Source organism: Pagrus major, chromosome 4 (assembly GCF_040436345.1).
Source record: "Pagrus major chromosome 4, Pma_NU_1.0".
NCBI lineage: Eukaryota > Metazoa > Chordata > Actinopteri > Spariformes > Sparidae > Pagrus > Pagrus major.
Genome location: NC_133218.1, coordinates 13,763,563 through 13,783,151, shown reverse-complemented (window position 1 = coordinate 13,783,151; position 19,589 = coordinate 13,763,563). Strand labels below are relative to the sequence as shown.

General features: G+C 39.2%; 1 protein-coding gene across 1 annotated transcript; it reads right to left on the bottom strand.

Moving 5' to 3' along the window:
• Window positions 1–609: 609 nt before the first annotated feature.
• snrpa1 (small nuclear ribonucleoprotein polypeptide A') lies at window positions 610–8,356 on the bottom strand. Its single transcript, XM_073465122.1, has 9 exons — window positions 8,195–8,356; window positions 5,146–5,293; window positions 4,302–4,380; window positions 3,755–3,801; window positions 3,569–3,671; window positions 2,796–2,875; window positions 2,228–2,303; window positions 1,680–1,773; window positions 610–907 (listed from the first exon to the last, which is right to left on the bottom strand). The coding sequence occupies exons 1-9, from the start codon at window positions 8,274–8,276 to the stop codon at window positions 738–740; spliced, it is 879 nt and encodes a 292-aa protein (XP_073321223.1). The 5' UTR covers window positions 8,277–8,356; the 3' UTR covers window positions 610–737.
• Between the last annotated feature and the right edge of the window lie 11,233 nt (window positions 8,357–19,589).

Genomic DNA, 19,589 nt, shown 5'->3' with positions numbered 1-19,589 from the left:
GAAGAATTTCTGTGGTTTTCAGTAAACTTACATTTACAAACATAATGCACTGAGTTTCTTAGTAATGGTCTGACATGTAAATATGTCAACATCATGCAGGATATAGTACTGCAACAGGACAAGCAAGTATTTAAGGGGCCCCAAATTGAATGGCATTTAAAATAATACCCCTTATTAAACATTTATATATCTTCCATAAATCTATAGATATGGATTAAATCAAAGTGACACTCAAGTGATTTTACACAAGTCATGGTTATTAATATCTAGCTTGTGAAAACCTACCTATAATATCCCCCGTCAGTCTTAAATAAGCCTGATGACTTGGTTTTGTCAGCCGAGGCTGAGACTCAACCAGTATGACAGAAAGTCAGCATCACAGAGCAGGACCATGAAGTTTGTACCAGGTTGGATGTGTCAAATATAATATTGATTGCATTTCAAAGTTCTCTGATACCTGACAATTGGATTATGATCATTCCTCTTGATCATCTCTTGTGAGTCCTGCAAATTTATGGAAGAATAATAACTGTACAAACAAGGCATTTACAGGTGGACTGTAATGTAATGTCAGCCAACTGCTTAAAAACAACTGGTCTCACACAACAATAAGAAATCAATTTTTATTGTAAGTCATTTTACATAACAAAATCGCCCTGATGTCCAAGACAAGAAATCTACAACATAAAAAAAACATGAAAAAACAAAACAAAACAGAAAACATGCTCTCAGGGTACTCAGGAGCCATTAACATGTGACTCAACATCCATGTCATCATCATCCTCCTCTTGATCTCTCTCATTTATCTCTTCTTCAGCACCTCCATCCGTATGTGCCTCCATCTGTGCACCATCTTCTTCTTCTTCTTCCTCCTCCTCCTCCTCCTCCTCTACGATCCCAGCTGGACCTGATTTTATAAATCAATAGATTCATCCATCAAAAAATATATACGTTATAAGATAAAAACAAATCAAATTCAGAAGCACTTAACAGGACAGGGCAGGTGAACATCCTATATTATTCTTAGTCTGTTTCTCAGTACTTTCTTACTTCCCGGAGACCATTGGGTCCCACAGAAGACAGAAATCTTTAAAAACAGCAAACAAGTAGTGATTCATTTCTCTAAAACAGATAGACTGTCGTTTTTAGAAAATATTACTCCAAGAGCTGGCATCATATACTGGGGACAATTTTCAGAAGTGGATTAAGCCAATAGTGAGTAGTGAGTATTTGCAGCTGCATTACAGTGTATGTGGAACTGAGTGAAAATAAACCAGTGAGCGCTCATGGTCATAAGGAACATGTCACCCAGTGCAGCTGTGGCACACAGATGTGTTTTCAATAGTTTGTGGACAACGATGGAGCTATATGCCACAGAAGAGGAGGATATTTTTAGGCTGTGGTTACAAAGTATGACCATTTCTTTGTTGGTTTGGTCCTTTTAAGATAAAAAGATGGCTAAAACATTATGACTAGTGACAACCATCAATCAGAAACTACTACTGTGATTGGTGGCAATCTTGCTGCCTTAGTACGCATCTCTGTCACAACTTCTGAATAAAGCAATAGGAGGAATTCTGGCCAAATGTACTTAAAACAAAAAGCTTCATCAGTCTCAAAAATCCTGCAGGTTATATAGTATTAGTCGAGTTATGGAATAGTATTTGGTCAGCACTGACCTTGTCTGAGATCTCGGCCTGGGATCTGACCAGCCTGCAGCATCCCTTTCAACCGCTCCACCTCTGCCAACGATGAAGCATTAGCGATGGCATTCTGAAATACAAACACATGTAAGACTCATGTAAACCCCAGAATTATGGTCTGACAAATCCTATGCTCAGAATCACTTTGTAACGTTTCAAAGCTACATTGTGACCAACGTAATATCAGAGTGAGATATGATGAATGTTAGTCATACCTCGATCATAAATCTTTGACCTTGGAAACAAGCTTTAACCTCATCTCACTTTTGGTCAAGTTAAGCTTAGTAGCCATGGAGACTGCTGAATAGTGAGACTAAATACGGAGACTAAAATTTAATTGAAAACTCCAAAGTAAGTGAACCTTGTGCTAAGATGTATTCATTCATGCGTTTGGCTGATTTTCTGTGTTTAATTTACAAACATAAACCCTTTTCACATGTTGGACGACGGACAGACTGAAATTCAGGCTCAGATCTTAAAACCCAAACACAAAGTGGCAACAAGTTTTTAGTCAACAACGGAACCTTGATGGCTTCCACATCAGCTTGAGATGGACCCGTCCTCTTCTTCTCCAACTGTGCTGCCACTCCAGGAGTGAATCTGAAAGGAACACATATCATTCAGACAACATGGACACATGTGGGCTTCTCTGACCTCTCAACCAGTGTAGTCACATCAGGTGTAGTATCTTTTCTTGAGTCAAATAAACTGATACATGGTCCACTGACAGCAGTCCTGAGCAACACTGTGGTGAGCATTTCTGGCTTCAGGTTTGAACGGCACACATCAGGCCAATTTTGAGATTTATGACCTCCACTGAGGTAGGTCCGTTTCTGCTCATATGTGCTGGGGCAAGGGTTGACTAATACGTTTTTGGTGAAGATTCAAGGGATTTTCTAGCATTTTGAAATACTCAATGACTGCACATAGCTAGAAGAAAAAAATATTCATCAATGTTTGCATTCTGATGAACAAATGTACTGTATATGACTGGTGGTGAAAGTGTTTATTGTTGTCCTTATTTAACCCAGTCCATCAGCCAGGATCAAGTGGTTCTGAGGAGCTGCTGTCTGACAGGGACTTTCATCTTACGTTTTCGTTCGTCTGGCAATATCCTTTGCAAGTTGAGCACCTCGTTTGCCCTTGAACATTTTCTCCGCCTCCTGCCGTTCCTATGGTGATATCACACAGTTAAATTGAAAACCCTCAATAGTTACAGAACGAGTCAAGGCCAGGCAGGAAAACGCACAAATCACCAGAACTTTACTTTCCTGGATGTTCAACGGAACATTAACCCAGGCTGGAGGAGCAGTAAACACATAGTTAATAATCACTGCAGGGGACTGGGCAACAAAAATCAAATATCACAATATTTTTGACCAAATAGCTCTATATCGTTATTGTGACATTGTAGAGATGACCACTGGTACTTTAACAAAAGAGGGTAAAGTAGAACAGTAGAACAGTCTGGTAAGTTCAGAAAATTACATCACTACAACACTACTGTAATACAGCCTTTAAAACCAGGAAAAGACAACACTTGCGTATATATAACCATATCCAGAATCTAAGACCACATATACAGTCGTGGTCAAAGTTTACATTCACATTTTTGTCTCAATGTTTTTGTGTTCCTCTCATTCATCACAGAAACATGAGAGCTGTAGAAATCATTGGAACTCAAGACTGCCATGTTAAACATGTTCTGTACAAGCGTATGTAAACTCTTCACCACGACTGTAGTCTCATATCAAGATAATTATCATATCAATAAATTGCCCAGCCCTACTATACAGAATCACTGATGGCTGGTAACTCACATTACTTCATATCTAAACTGGCACAATAAGCCCCCTTGCACTTACCTTGAGCTTCACCTTCTGGAAGTCAAGCACACGGATCTGTGGGATTTTGTTGATGACATAGAGCCTGTAATGCTTCTTGTTTGTCACTGGATTCCTTAACAAGCTGAAAATTCAGTGATTCAAGACATGATCAGAATTCAGCAGGGCACCAGACATTTCAATAACCAATTTACTGATAATTCATACCTGAGAAGAGTCAATGTCTTCACTGTGGCCAGCGGGTCCAAGTCACCCTACACACGAAGGAAACAAATATTCAAAAACTCAAATTATGACAGATTTGAATTGGAAAAGGTTACAGCCTACCGAAGTAAGAATTACAGAGCATCTACAGGAGAGGAATTTATTTTTTCTGGCATTTCATTATAAAATCAGTAAACTTTACACTCATTGTTTTGATCAAAATATATTTTGATAGTTCAGGTCTTCTGATGTGGGGTTGTATGAGGTACTTATCCCTTGTCGGTGTTTACCTGCAGTAGATAACGGTCAGCGCCAGCAGGACACAGGTTACTGCTACTGTACCACTGAAACCAAACCAGCACCTGAGCGCTGCCTCTCCATACAGGCGGACAGCTGACGATCATCTACTGCAGGTAACACACTGACTAGGGATAAGTACCTCATAGAATCCCACATCACAAGACCTGAACTATTCCTTTAATGTCAAGATATAAAAATGTGGAAGACTCTGATGGATGTGTTAGACTGACTGCTGCTGAAATGCACTCACCAGCTCCTGAATGTTGTTGCTTGTCAGAACCAGTTCTGTCAAATTTGTGAGAGACTGCTCCAGATTCTCACCTATACGACTGGAAACACATTTCAGAGGGTTACAAACATGCAGCAACGTCCTGGCTGGCCAGTATACTGTGACCCATTCAAACAAACAAAGAACAAAACTATACTTCCAGTGCTTGAGACTATGAAGTAGCCCCACCTACTGTTCACAAGACATATAGAGATTAGATTTGCAATAAATTATTTATCTAACAAGTTAAATGGATGCACTATGTGCAAAATGATAACAACCAGCACCAGGCACTGTCAGTTAATATTCCAAATATTTTCTACATTTTCAACAGTTATTTATAATCTGCCCTCTTCCAGAGTCTGATCTAGTGATGTGTTGATGAGCGATGAGAACAAACAGCACTGTGTTAAAAAGAGGCTGTTTTGCTGAATGTGAGATGACAAAATACAATTCTGAAGGTTAATCTTCAGTCTCATCAGACGCCAAACACAGCACAGTGATTTATAAGAGTATGAACAACACTGGGAAGTTAAGACATGACAGTCATTTTCAATAGGCAGCTTTAAGACACCAATTACATTAAGCATCAAGTCAGAGCTGTAATTTAGCGGGCTAGGCCAGATCACACCAGATTATGGCAAGTAACACAGTGAACCCATCGTACATGAGGTTGAACTACAAATTATAACCCTGAGTTTATTTAGCACTGAATTGCTCCTGCTTAATTTGCGTATAAAACATAAACATGACTTTTCTTTAACTGAAATATCACATTGTATTCTTTACATTCAGGACATTGGAGGGTGTTGCAGCTATACCTTACCAAATTCTGTTGTTATTCATTAGCAATGTCTTCAGTCTTCTGAGCAGAGGGAAGCCATCCAGTTTTCTGACTTCATTATCAGAGAAGTCAATCGTGTCAAACTGGTCCAGAGTTGCTCCAAGATTTTCAAGCACTGGGATTTTATAACCTGTGAGATGAAAAAACAAATATTGAGGAAGAACTTTTTCTTGCACTTAAAAATGATTGCATATCGTCTCCAGAGATCGATATGACGAGGATAGCAAGGATTAGGCGACTGACTTTTAATAGACCTCCCTGACCTGTGGCTTTGAGTAAGAATCATTTTTTGTAAAAATGGTACAACAGGGTTTATAGTAAGTTGATAACATAAAAATGAATTATGTAGCATCACTTTGAGGCTTAAGGGGAAAAAACTGAATCTTTTTTTATTTAGAATTTTAAAAAAGTCCAGGACAACTTTCAACATAATCCAGGGAAAAGTGAGTGATTGGTGAGGTTCAGAATACAGATACACAGAATCATAAGAATGCTGACATTTAGCTCAGAGGGCCAAGCTTCACAAATTCATGACTTGAAAAGTGTTTGGAGCACAGCCGTAGGTTTTTACAAGTTCACGTGAATTTAATAGAAGTTTCAACATGAATTCTTTCGAGAAAATCCATGACATCAACTAGAGATGTGTATTTTCACTGGCGTCATGATTCGATTAAGATTCAGCTGTGAATGTTTGCAATGCAAAACGATTGTTGATGTATCTCAGTGTACGGCATCCTCAATGATCTATATCACTGCACACGGCTACTTTTTCATCATATAAATTCCCCTTTTATTCAGAAAGTCCTTCCAATAATCAAACTACAGCAGTCTACAAAATAAAAGCTTCATCTTTTCAATACATACACATTACAAAAACAAAACATTCATCCATCTGCAGTGACTCACACGTTTGTTGTAATAATATTGTTTTCACATGACAGCTTCAAGATAAGGCATTTATTGACTCTGCTGCTCACACCTCTCTCAGAGTTGGATGGAGAAGTTGACAGTACCTCCTCAAATCAAATGCATGTGAGTATTTTTAATTTGTCTCTTTATAGTGGTGGACCGGTGGTCTGTGTAAAGTGACCATGGTCAATGGAAAGACCACTGAATTAGCTACAACCCCTGCTGCTTGCTGCCTGGTTGATTGCCATCTCACTTCAAACAAGGCAAACAATAAAGTTATGATGCTTTTTTGTGACTCCTTGATGTTACATTTTAACATCAGAGTTTTGCTGTTATGGCTGAGGTTAACTTTTTCTCCGTCAATAGCAGCAGCACCACAGCCCGATCAGAAGTTGTTACTTATACTTGTACCTTTTAACTTGCTTTACAACTGACACACTGGGAGTTACAATATAATACAGCGTTATAAGTGTGTATAAACTCTATTGCTGGCAACTCCTCACAGGTAACTTTTGAGCAAGCAACATACCTGAACTCATGTCTCATATTTCGTGAAGAATTTCAACTTAGTTAAACCATCAGAAGCAGTGTGAGGTCTTTATAAAAAGCTGAAACGGACACGGTGGCAGGTAATGAACATCAGTGGAGCGTATATATACTCTTTGAATGTTCAAGTAGGAAGAGCATTTGGACAAAATTTTAACACAGACACACCGTGGGATTTTCAAAGTAAATGCAGATCTTAATGATGATAGAGATCAATGTATTCATTCAATCAACGGACAGTTAATCACTGAATTAATCGATCCAGGTCAACGGATCGTTATAACCACTACCAACTACCAGGGCTCTGAAACCAGAAACATGTGGTCTCCAACTATCAGGGAGTCCAAATGTAAATCAGCAATGCCGATATAACATCTGCATCGCTCCAATATTAATTGAAGACCTTCTCTGCACGCTTTAACAACAACCACGTGGCTGAGGACGTACAAATGACCCCGGACCGTAACCCGCTAGTAATATCTAGGGCATATTAACCCACGTAAGGCACCTGGACCTGATGGTATCCCTGGCCAGGATCTCAAGGTATGTGCAAATAAATTGGAAGATGTCTTTAGACATTTTCAACTTTCAACAACTGACATGTAGATAAGGAAGGAAAGAAAGACTGTAGTAAAAATGTACAAATCGGTGATCAACGTAACATCGTCAACACACTGCCTGCTGCTTGCCTGTGTTTACTTTAACTGGTGTGGTTCCCCGTTTCTGGAGTACTGATGACGTGAAGTCAGTGACGTACAACGTAACACGCAATAAAAATCACACATGGGCTGCCTTGCCTGCAGGAAGTGGGAATAGGGCCAATAGACAATTTTAAGCAGGTTGACCCACATTTTAAAAAAACATGTAGACCTGCTCATTTTGATGGAAAAAACAATTACACCCCAAAATTAATGAGGACTAAGCCTTTTGTTTGCATAGAAAAAGTCCCACATCTTTTACTTCAACTTGTGAAATATGCGAGCAAAAACAAAAGTGTTGCGTTTATATTTTTGTTGAGTTAAATTCCCCCAAAACTGTCCAGGTCACTTCTCTTTAGGGCCCCACGTCTAAATCACGTAGGCACGCCCCTGCACATGACGCCTTCCACAACAACGTGAAGAGGTCTGGGCAGTTTTCCTCGTATGTACTCCAAACTAAATACTCCATCTATGGTCAGCTTGAATTCAAGTTTAACTGAGATTTCTTCACCTTCTCTCGCACTTTGTTGGCAAGTTACTCTTAGAAACGTCACACTTTATTCACTGTGTGTGATCTGCAGCGGCTTATAACATCCCTGTGGACACTGGTGTCTGTCCTCGGCTCAGGACGCTGCTGGTACCAAACTGCTTTAAGTTGCCTTCAAACGTTACAACGCGTTAGCTCGCAGCTCACCGCTCGCTACAGACATGAACAGTAATGATTTAGACTACACAGAAGACATTTTGCAGATTATACAACAAAGTATGAACACGAACTTGTCACGTCTTTCAATGGAGCTTTAGGCCTGCGTGTAGCCAGGCTAAGCTAACTTACCATATTCAAATAACCCATTCAGCTGTAAGGGAAGTTCACTCACCTCGTAGATCCAGCTCTCTGTCCCTCACAGGGTTGGTGTACTGAGCAGCCTGCTCGATCAGCTCTGCAGATAGTTTCACCATGTCGAGGCCGAGAACAGACGTTACCGAGTATAATGGTTTTAGCGGGAGAACGTCCCGAAACGTGCAAACACGATGTGACCCACCGGAACAAAGGTTCCTCTGCCTCTTCTTCTGTGGCCTTTAATGGCGGCTGGAAACCAGCTTTAAAGCGCATTACCGCCACCTTCTGGACGGGAGTCTGGATCAGAAGGGTTGTTACACTGATACATCAACATCACTTGAGCAGTATTTTCCTAACACCTAGTATTATTTGATTCGTTTGCAGTGTAGCTATAAGACTTAAAGTCTCTCTCCACTGAACCTAGTTTGAAATCAAAAACACATGTTCCACTGTGTTCACATCTCCCTGTAGCTACTTATTCATACATGTTAATGTAATGTTCAGACCTGTGTGACCAAACCTCATCTTTGATATACTGTCCTCCTCCTTTTATTGTTTGTTTGTTACTTTCCTTTGAATGCTGTAGTAATATCTGCCCTTATTTCCTCTATCCCACTCCTTCCGCCATTTGAATATACTTTTTTATCGCAGCATTGATATACTTTACAGCCATACATATTTCTGTCTTCCTTGTTGCTCATTTTGCAAATGTATCTGCCAGCTCATTTCCATCCACACCTATATTTGCAGGAATCCACACCAGAACAATGGCCAGGGAAAAAAAACACCTTTATTTTGTCCCAGCACACACCAGAGCCTGGAGGATGATAGAAATTTGCTGGGCAAGCAGGACAGCAATCCTGAGTTACTACAGAATATATATCTGTACTACTACAGAGAACATATGTGATGGCCATGCCTCTTGTGGGGAGAGGGAGAGAGGACAAAGGGGAAACTGCTCTCTACTCTCCACGCTCCTTATTGTGTTTATTTGCTTCTGTTTCCACCTTTGATATGTTGGTTTTGAGTGAGTTCCAATAAATTATGATTTCCTTGCTTTAACTTCTTGTGTCATCTCCCATTATTTGTAGTGGCTTTGAGCCAGCCGTGACACATATTATATGTTTTTTTTTTTTACTCTTCTACATTCATCTAACAGTTATAAAATATGTTTATAGGCTATGTTTATAAACTGGTTTGTTATAAGATAATTAATATCCAACATAAAAATGGATAATAAGAGGAAGGTCCAAAAATCGGATACCATAAAGGTTGAATGGGGTTGAGGTCGGGTGACTGTGGTGAAAGTCCAGGACAGTCAGGATTCCTTGGTCTTCTTTGGTCTTTCAGCAGTTGTGTGGAAGCTTTGAGGTGTGTTTGAGGTTTATGATCCTACTGCAGTATGTATATGTCTATACAGATCTTCAATAGAGATGAATCCCTTCTCCCTCCCGGCATGAAAAGTTTTATCTGTCCACGAGGGTAAGAAAGGATGGTTTGAGTATAAACCGAGTTATCTGCCAGACTCAGAACACTTCTGACCTGGTTTACAGTTCTGACAGTTTCTCAAAATTATACTCAGGTTTTTCAAAGACCCAGGCTTATCTAGCTTAGAAAACAACAGGGCTGGCAAGGAAGAGTTGGTGACAGAGTTAGTCTCCATATGTAGCCACAGGGGGGCCCCAGAGGACAAGCCATCTCGAGCACCATGTTGCCAGAACATTAAAACCCTGTTATGAGCAGCACAACAGTAGCGTCTGAATGGTAAACCCAGTCCTCCTTCAGACTGAGGCTGCTGCAAATGGATTGATATCCTGTGAGTTTTATAGTTCCAAATTTAAGACAAAATGATGGAATCTAATTCTTTAAAAAAAGGCTGATGTAAGGAAAATCAGGAGGTTTTCACAGAGGTAGAGAAACATGGGAGGTGTAGTGGGAGAATGGGAGACTACTTTTCTTATCTTTCCAATTAATGCACTATCTGACTCTGAAAGTCCGCTCAAGGTTGAAGTCCAAAAAATCGAAGGCAAAGCAGCAGGTCCTCAGTCCAAAAGGTGTTTATTCCCCAAAACAGAAAATATACATCCGTGAGCTACCCTGGGGCAACTGAGATCTCTCACTGATTCTCCCCATTTTATACCCGTGGTCCAGGGTCCCCACGCCCCTCTGGACCATCCTTTTACCTTTATGATCATCCTGGGTTTGTCACTTATTATTCTCACTCTTGGATGTGCTCTTAAGAACCTACAAATGTCTTACTCAGGCCCCTTCTGTGGCCTTGGGTGAGCTGTGGCAGCACCTGTTGCTCATTTATTTCAACATTGTCATTATAAAATGGTGCATCAAACATTGGTCTTTTATCAGCCTCAAGCTCAATTAGAGCACAGTTGGGACTGCAAGGGATATTCCAAAATCTAATCATGCATGATCATGACCCAGTTTCTCATTTGCCACTACAGAGGGAAACCATTTTAATTTAAGGGAATATGGTTGACTTGTCACCATTAGTTAAAATAGAACAAATTGGGCTAGCATATATGAGTTTTACCCAGGATGTAAATGATTTGCAGAATCCAAACCTGTATAACGACTCAAACCTGTAGGACCACTCAGCTCGGTCAAAGGTCTTCTGTGCGTCGAGGGATAAAATCCCCGCACCGCTGACTTTCCCATGGTTGGGGTAGATATTATTAAGGAGGCATCTGGCATTGGAAAAAGAAAACCTGCCTGGGATAAACCCTGTTGGATTGAGGTGAATGATGGATGGCAAGTGCTTATTTAACCAGTTAGCCAACATTTTTGTACTTATCTTTCTATCATAACTCTGGAGTGCAATAGGTCTGTAGCTAGTCGGATGCATTGCCTCCTTATCTTTCTTTAATAAAGGGGGGGGTGTTAGCTTTGTACAGTGTTTTGGGCAAGGCTTTGTCCCTTTCAGAGCTTGAGAGATTGCAGAATTTCTTATAGAATTCACAGCCGAACAGGTCCTTCCCAGGGGCCTTGCCAGGTGGAAAGGACTTAATAGCAGAGATTATCTTCTCCGATGTAAAATCAGAGTCTAGGTCCTCCTGGCATGAGGGAGTCAAAGAAATCATCAATCAGAGTTCACTGTAAAACTCTCTGAATCTGCTGTTTATCTCCTCAGGGTCAGTTAGGAGGTTGACCAAATTTGATGTGTCACCAGAAAGTAGTCTATTCTGCTTATAGCGGTCAGTGCCACCGTACCAGGTACAGGAGGTGTGTTGTCCATGTGTCCACCTAAAACCAACTCTAATACCATTACACAATTTGATCCAATCAATGACAAAAACCTGCAAGAGATAATACAATGTTTGAAATCTTCCTCCTGCTGCCTTGATATTTTACCAGCAGGGTTCTTAAAAAAGGTTTCCGACTGCATGACTCCAGATCTGCTACAGATTGTCATCATGTCTCTTCTCTCAGGTGTCTTCCCCCAAGCCATGAAAACTGCAGTCATTAAACCACTCCTGAAGAAGAACAATCCAGACACATCAGTAATGAATAATTATAGGCCCATATCACACCTCACAATTTTAAGTAAAACCATTATAAAAGCTGTTTTTCAATAGCTGAACAATTACTTAATAATAAATGGCTGTTTTGATGTCTTCCTATCAGGATTTCGACCACATCACAGCACTGAGACTGCTCTAGTCAAGGTCCTCAATGACATTCATTGAAACACAGACAGTGGCAAAATTTCAGTCTTAGTATTGCTGGATCTCAGTGCTGCGTGTGACACGGTTGACCACAAAATACTACTGGACTGACTGGAAAACTGGGTGAGACTCTCTGGTAAAGCACTAAATTGGTTTAAATCCTATCTATATGACAGAGAGTACTTTGTGTCTATTGGTAATTACACATCTGAGCGGATGAAAATGACAAGCGGAGTACCCCAAGGCTCCATTCTGGGGCCTCTACTATTCAACATGTACATACTTCCTCTAGCTCAGATAATGGAAAACAACAAAATATGTTACCACAGTTATGCAGATGACACACAAATTTACATAACCATCTCACCAGGGGACTATAATCCCATACAAACGCTGAGTAGATGCATTGAACAAATCAATGATTGGATGTGTCAGAGTTTTCTTCAGTTAAACAAAGATAAGACTGAAATAATTGTTTTTGGAGCCAAGGAAGAACGACTAACAGCTTCAATCTGTAATGTTGAAAACTACAAACCAAGCTACAAACCTCAGTGTAATCATGGACTCAGACCTGAATTTCAACAGCCACACTAAGACAATTAAAAGTCAGCCTACTATCACCTTAAGAATATATCCAGGGTAAAAGGACTTATGTCTCAGCAGGATTTGGAAAAACTTATCCATGCATTTATCTTTAGCAGACTCGACTACTGTAACGGTGTCTTTACAGGACTCTCTAAAAAATCCATTAGACAGCTGCAATTGATTCAGAACACTGCTGCTTGAGTCCTAACAAGAACCAAAAAAGTAGATCACATCACTCCAGTTCTTTCATCTTTACGCTGGCTTCCTGTCAGTCAAAGAATAGATTTCAAAATCCTGCTGTTGGTTTATAAAGCACCGACTGGTTTCTGATCTGCTGCTACATTCTGAACCATCCAGACCTCTGAGGTTGTCAGGTACAGGTCTGCTTTCAGTCCCTACAGTCAAAACTAAACATGTTCAGTTATTATGAACCACATATCTGGAACAAACTCCCAGAAAACTGCAGGTCTGCTCCAACTCTCACCTCTTTTAAATCAAGGCTGAACGTTTCTGTTTGCCACTGCCTTTCACTGAAGCAATTTAAAGGCTTTGAACTGCACTATGACTGTTATTCTTTAGACTTGTCTCTTTTAAACCTATTCTACTTTAGCTTATTTTCCTATTTCTTAACTTGTTTTAATGTTTTGTTTCTTGATGTCTTCCTACTTGTTTTTAATGTATTTTAAATGCAATTTTTAATTTCTTTTAATGTAATTTTGATGTGCCTGTAAAGCACTTTGAGTTGCCTTGTGTCTGAATTGTTATATACAAATAAATTTGCCTTGCCTTGCCTAAATGATTTGTGAACATGTGAATAAAAGGGGTAATTCCTGTCAGTGGGGTGCTGGACCCACCATATGTCCACTAAGTTCCTGGATTTAATCAAATTGCTTAAATCTTAATAGTAATTTAAATCACCACCAATTATTATGTTTAAGTCATTAGCATCTGGAAGTGAGTTAAAAACTTTCCTAAAGAAATTTGGCTCATCTACGTTTTGGCCGTAGATATTGAGTATGGTTAACAGAAATTAACTAATTACACCAGAGATCAAAATGTACCTGCCATAAGGATCTGTGGAAATGGAGGTGAGTTGAAACAGAATGTTTTTCCTTAAAAAGTACGGTGACACCATAGGCTTTTGAGGTGAATGCCGATTGATAAACCTGTGATGCACCTAAGTCTACGTTGCTCAGTTGCTTTGATTTGTTTTTCCTGCAGGAGAACCACGTCTGCAGAAAGAGATTTAAGATGTCTGAAGACTTTGTCTCTTCTGACGAAGTGACTCAGCCCTTTTACATCCCATGAAACTATTGTAACATCTTTGCCCCCTAGTCTCACTCTATTGTGTGAGCCAATTGAGCACGAACATAGCAAGTAAAGTAAAGTAGTAGCCTTGTAAAAGAAGAAAAAAACCTACAAAAACAAATATATAAGGTGAATGTACCTGAACCATAAGTGAGAAACACCCTCCCCAACATCTCCCAGAATCAGACACGCAGTGTCCTGTATTTATCCAAGAAGGAGCTGCTGGCCAATGAACTCACTCTACTACATGAACCCTCCACTCCGCGAGGTTTGAAACACAGGTTAAGTTATACCATTTGCCCTATCTAATGTTATCATAGCCAGCTGCTGCTAGCTAACCAGCAATAACTTACAACAACAAAATACACTTTCAAAGTAATTTCTGAATGCTAACAAAGCTAGCTTGACAGCTATCAGTACTAACAATGGCTATGTTGGTTGTTGACGTTCAATTTGATAATATTAGGTGTTTACTTGCAGGTCAATGAGACATGAGGTAGCTACTTGTTGTTAGATGTTGTGATGAAAACGATGCACTGATACACTCGTCTTCCCACCGCTCGTGAGGACTCGGACTCTGACGGTGGTATTCAGCAGTTGGACAGTGCGCGTTCATGGTTTGGGGGAAGTGGCTTTGGAGAGAGGCCTGAGTGCAGGGGGCAGAGTTTACTGGCTGGACGTTTCAAAATCTAGCCTGGGCTTGACGGTTTTTCCATCTTATCAACCCCAGATTTAATAGGGAATTTGCGTTAAATTTGGCTATCAATAATAATTATTACTGATAATCATTAATTATGATAAATAATAAGATCCAATTTACATTAGATCACCTCGGGAGCACCACCCTTAAAGAAGGGAAAAGGGCCAATTCAATAATTCAGTCTCATAAAAAGGTACTAAACTGTCAGTTTGTAACTCTGATTAAAAAATAACTTCAACCAATATTACCATAAAAGCTGTAATGGTCGAAGGATTTTGGAGATCTTGACAACAATGTTGGCAACATTCACTCTTGTACAATATGAAATAGACAGCATGAAGGTTCAAAAGTCTTTTATTTAACACAAAATGAAAACACATAATCTAAGTAACATCTACTATGACAGCCCGCGAAGCCCAATAAAGCTGGGTCTCTTGGCAGTCTTTGCACCTGGGTGTGAACAATGGGGGATTCTGGAGAACTGAGTTCAGTCCAGAGTCCATTTTGAAATCCACAATGAACGACTTCATCTGTGGGTCCGAACATAGTCATTTTAGCATGTGCATACTGTTGGGTAGTTTCCTTTATAATAAAATATTTTATGAGCTCTTTGTATGTTTTGTAGCCTAAAAACAATATTTGTAAAGTAACTAGTAACTAAAGCTGTCAGATAAATGTAGTGACGTAAAATGTTTTGGAATAGAAGGAGAAAGTGGCATGAAAAGACTCAAGTAAGGTACGAATACCTCAAATTTGTACTTTCACATTGTACATGTAATCAGTACTTGAGTAAATACTTAAAGTTCTTTTTGTACAGCCACTTTCTTTTTATCATTAATTCATAACTTGCACACTGTCGTAGAAGTACTGAAGGCCTGACTGAAGCAAGTTTTTACCCGGCTGATTTAGGCAGCTAACAGTTACATTTGTGACATTATAAATCAATAACCTGTTTCTGTAGCAGCTAAGCTAATGTAAAACACAAAATAAAACACTAAAGTTGGACAAATCTATGTTCAGGGACAACATTTGTCAGCATTCTCAGCCAATGTGCTTCAATTGTTTATTCCTACAAAATTAGTGTAAAAAATAATAACAATAATACACCATGGTGACGGTTAAGGCACAAAACATTTTTCACATAGAATTGTTGTTAAATGCTAAAGAAAGCCTGTTAATGTGAGTATGACACTTGAGGTAATCCATGAGCCTCTGTCAACAATTAATCTTACACCCATCCACCTTCATAACTTTAGTTTCCACTGTACTACAAAAAAGTCCCACTATTTCATACACCAGAACTAAATATTGACAGTTTTATGTAAACTGTGTATAGCAAAATCATCCAATATGAACAATATTCCTGCGTGTATTGGACTGGTGTTGTTTTACTTCCGTCTATGACTTTTCCTACCTTTTCTTTCAGATCAGATTTCCCTCCGGCTCTCTGCTCCTCTGGTTTCTCCCCGTCTAGCACCACTCCTGCAAGACAAACAGCAGCACCCAGCATCGCCCAGAGCTATCAGTCTAATCTGATGCACACTGATAACAGCTCGTACACTTACACATCATGCTTATCTCTCTCGCATGCCAAATTCAACCAGACCTGTGGCTTTTGCGTGCTGTGGACAGATAATCACCGGTAGGTTGAACTGGGTCGGTGGGGCGGATTACAAACATCTCTTTTACTGTTTATATGTTATAGAACAAGGATCCTGTTCTGTCCAGTTGAAAAACATCAAGTACAATTTTATGTTTGGCAAAAAGTATTAAAATGTGAAGCTGCTCAGCACTGAGATGTCACACGTCCTGAAGTGAACTCATGTGTTTAATCTCAGATGGAAACTGTTACTCATACTGCAACTAGAGCAAAGGGACAACTCCCACCAGAGGGTTGAACCAAATGTTTATATTACTGTGAGTAATAGTAGTTTAAGTAACTAATTCATTTACTCAGATATTATACTGAAGTAATGGAGTGTTTCCAGAACACACAAAATTCAGATTTGTCAGTTTATCTGACAGCTGGTGTTACTGCTCTGAATGACTCCTGTGAAGGTTTTATATACAAAGTTTATCAGCTTATAAAATATGATACATTCTTTTTTTTTATCATATTATGTTTATTCTCAAAGAAGCAAGGAAAGCACAATCATGCAACATACAGATTTTTTTCAGAGTTTGGAGTTAGAGTAGTGTATAGATGTAATACCTTAAACTGTAATAGACTGATCTGACAAATGATGAACTTTTATTCACCCTAATTACAGCTTGACTCCAAAATAAATCTGGTATGTTTAAAATTACGTACTTTTTCCCAATCAGCTTTGAGTTTGGTAATGGCAGTTTCAGCTATTGAGATTATAAGTAGGTATATTTGGGACATTAACCCTTTTGATTTTGGGGGATATTTAGTATTTCCTCATATCCTGAGCATGGTGGTGAGTATGGAAAATCAGGGTTGACAGATTTAGCACAATGTGGCACCTGGAAATAACAGAACAAATGAGATTGAGGGATTTTATATTTAAAATATCTCCCTGGAGATCCCTAAAACACCACCAACATATCATTGACCAATGTTGGAGATACTATTTCTAAGACTAAGACAAATCCAGCTTGGGTGGAAGAAAGAGGTGAGTATTATGGAGAGAGGCTAATGTAGATAAAGCTGTGAAACCAAATCTCCTATAAAACTGTGCCAACATCTTTAATGTTGTGATCACTATGGGCTTAGATGAATATTTCCCTGGAGAGAACAGTCATTTAGAGGTTACTAATGCAAGGAGTGATGAAGAGGGACAAGATCAAGCTTCACTGAGACACCAACTCAGCTAAGGACATTTAATTCTATATATTATATATTATACATTATTGTCTGTTTTCTATTTTATGTTTGCAGCCCAACAGTAATATCTCAAATTAGGAAGTGACAGTCCACACTGAGACTGGTGTCTCTGTAGTATTGGTTTACTTACTCTCGGTTGCTTATTATAAGATAGTGAAAACACTGGGAGACATTGAAATAAATATAAAAACCGAGGCAAAACATTCATCTTAATACACTTCACTCTGCCTGTCAGAGATATACAGATTGTCTTCCACCTGTTATAGTCTGTCTTAATCTTATTAGTCAAGCATGAGAAGTTTCTGTCATATAAGCTTCCTATTTTGTGAGTAATGTAAAAGATATTTAAGTCCAGAGTTACACTTGAAGAGGTAGCCGTGTTTCTGGAGTCAAATTGTTTAACACACTCACTTTTAAGAAAATATGACACGTTCTTATAGATTTAATTACTCAACTGTTTCCTGTGTAAAACAGTGACATTTAGCTTCGCTGAGTAATTGGCTAGCATGTAGCTGTTTAGTGTTCGTGTTTATGTGTTTGTTGTGTGAATGAATGGAACCGGATCACTTCCTGAAAAAATCCATTCTTTAGTCAGCTCAGTTGAGTGAATGTGCAGAAATACACTCCATCATTGATTCAGGTCATGTGTTGGCAGGAGGAGTGAGGTCATGACAGCAGCACAGCTCATTCAGGATGCTAACGTTAGCTGAAATTATTCAATAACATTGGTCTTGGACTGCAGTCAAATGAATGATATTATCAGGATTGATATTAAATGCATTGGCTAAAATGTAAGGCAAGCGTGTGCGCACACACACACACACACACACACTTTATGTAATAATCGGGGAATCACTTGCGAGGGGCCGTCATTTTCTATGATGTTAAACATGAACAGAGCCAACAAGCTAACAAATACAAGCAAACCAGATTAAATTAGAAACACAAACAGAAACAACAACAATATCAGTTCAAGCTGTTACAAACAGCCGACACAAACACTCACATTAACTGAACGTACTACACAGTGAACATGAGTCCACCCCTCTCCCTCCTCCTCATGTCTTGAAGTCTCAAGTAGGATGTAGCACCAAATATTTTATTTAATAATCAGCTGAAAGTGATACATGCTTAACATAATATGGTGTCTTTTAGTTAGCTCAGCTTTTAGTTTGCAAATAGTAATTAGTCAGTTAGTAACTTATTTTCACTAACAGGGAGGACTTAAGTAGGTCTGCATAGTTCTGTATTTCTACTCTATTTCTATTTATTGTGGGCTACCTCTTTTATTTCATAAATGCACCAACACATGGCATCATTTAACTGGAAATGTAAAGTTCAAGTACCTTATACTGTAAGCATCAGTAGCCCACTGCAGAGTTACCAAATGATGTGAAAATATAAATGAATGCTCATTTAGGCCTATTAATAATCTTGATAGGCCAATTTAGACTGTCTAGGCTGCGTTACCTTCATTATAAGACACAAATATGTTTTGCGGCTCCAGACTGATTTGTTTGGTGAGGGATAATACTTTACTTAAACCATACACCTTAACACCTAAATGCAGTACTTCGCCCTGGGATGGCACCTTACGTCCTGCGTCACACAGGGTTGATAGCTTGCGTTGGGTAGAGTACTTTTATCACCAAAAAGTAACCAAATAGTTTTATTGTTTAAACTTAACCAAACTTGCGACTGAAAGTGGAAATATTAATTTAAATAGATACCTAAAAAATAATAAATTCACTAAGTCAGTAAAAAGTCATTGAACAAAACCTTCACAGGACACAAACTCTGGTCACCTACATGAAGGTCACACGCACATTCAAACAAAGGTTTCCTCTGTAATTGAGGCCTGTCATTCCAAAAGGTTTCCCAGCAGAAATCTTCTCATTAAACCATCCAAACTGGCAGAAGCTCACCGTCCATGCACATAAATGAGGTCAAATACACAAATGAATGAAAAACCTGTGCACTAAGAGACGCTCAGACAGTCATGGAGCTGAAGCCTGCACTCATATGTGCACTGCTACATCCTGCAAAACCACGGCCATCTGGGTAAAATGCCAAGCTTTGAGGGAGTCCCCATAGAAGATGGAGCAACAGAGCACCAAGAGCCGACAGTGTTTCATGAACAGTTTGACAGTTCATGAAACAGTTTGTTTGAATTGCGGTTTCTACATCTCATTGTCATAAACATGCTTTTACAGCAGTATGTCTCATCATCACTTACACTGTCCTCCTCCTCCTCCTTCTGTTTTAGAACATATTAGTAGGAAAGTTTTTCTGACAGTTGAGCCGTACATTC

Coding starts and splice junctions, on each gene's coding strand:
- snrpa1 (XM_073465122.1), bottom strand. CDS start 8,276: ATGGTGAAACTATCTGCAGAGCTGATCGAGCAGGCTGCTCAGTACACC. Junction 5,294..8,194: donor CAGAGAGCTGGATCTACGAG/GTGAGTGAACTT, acceptor TTCATCTCACAG/GTTATAAAATCCCAGTGCTT. Junction 2,876..3,568: donor TCCAGAAGGTGAAGCTCAAG/GTAAGTGCAAGG, acceptor ATATCACCATAG/GAACGGCAGGAGGCGGAGAA.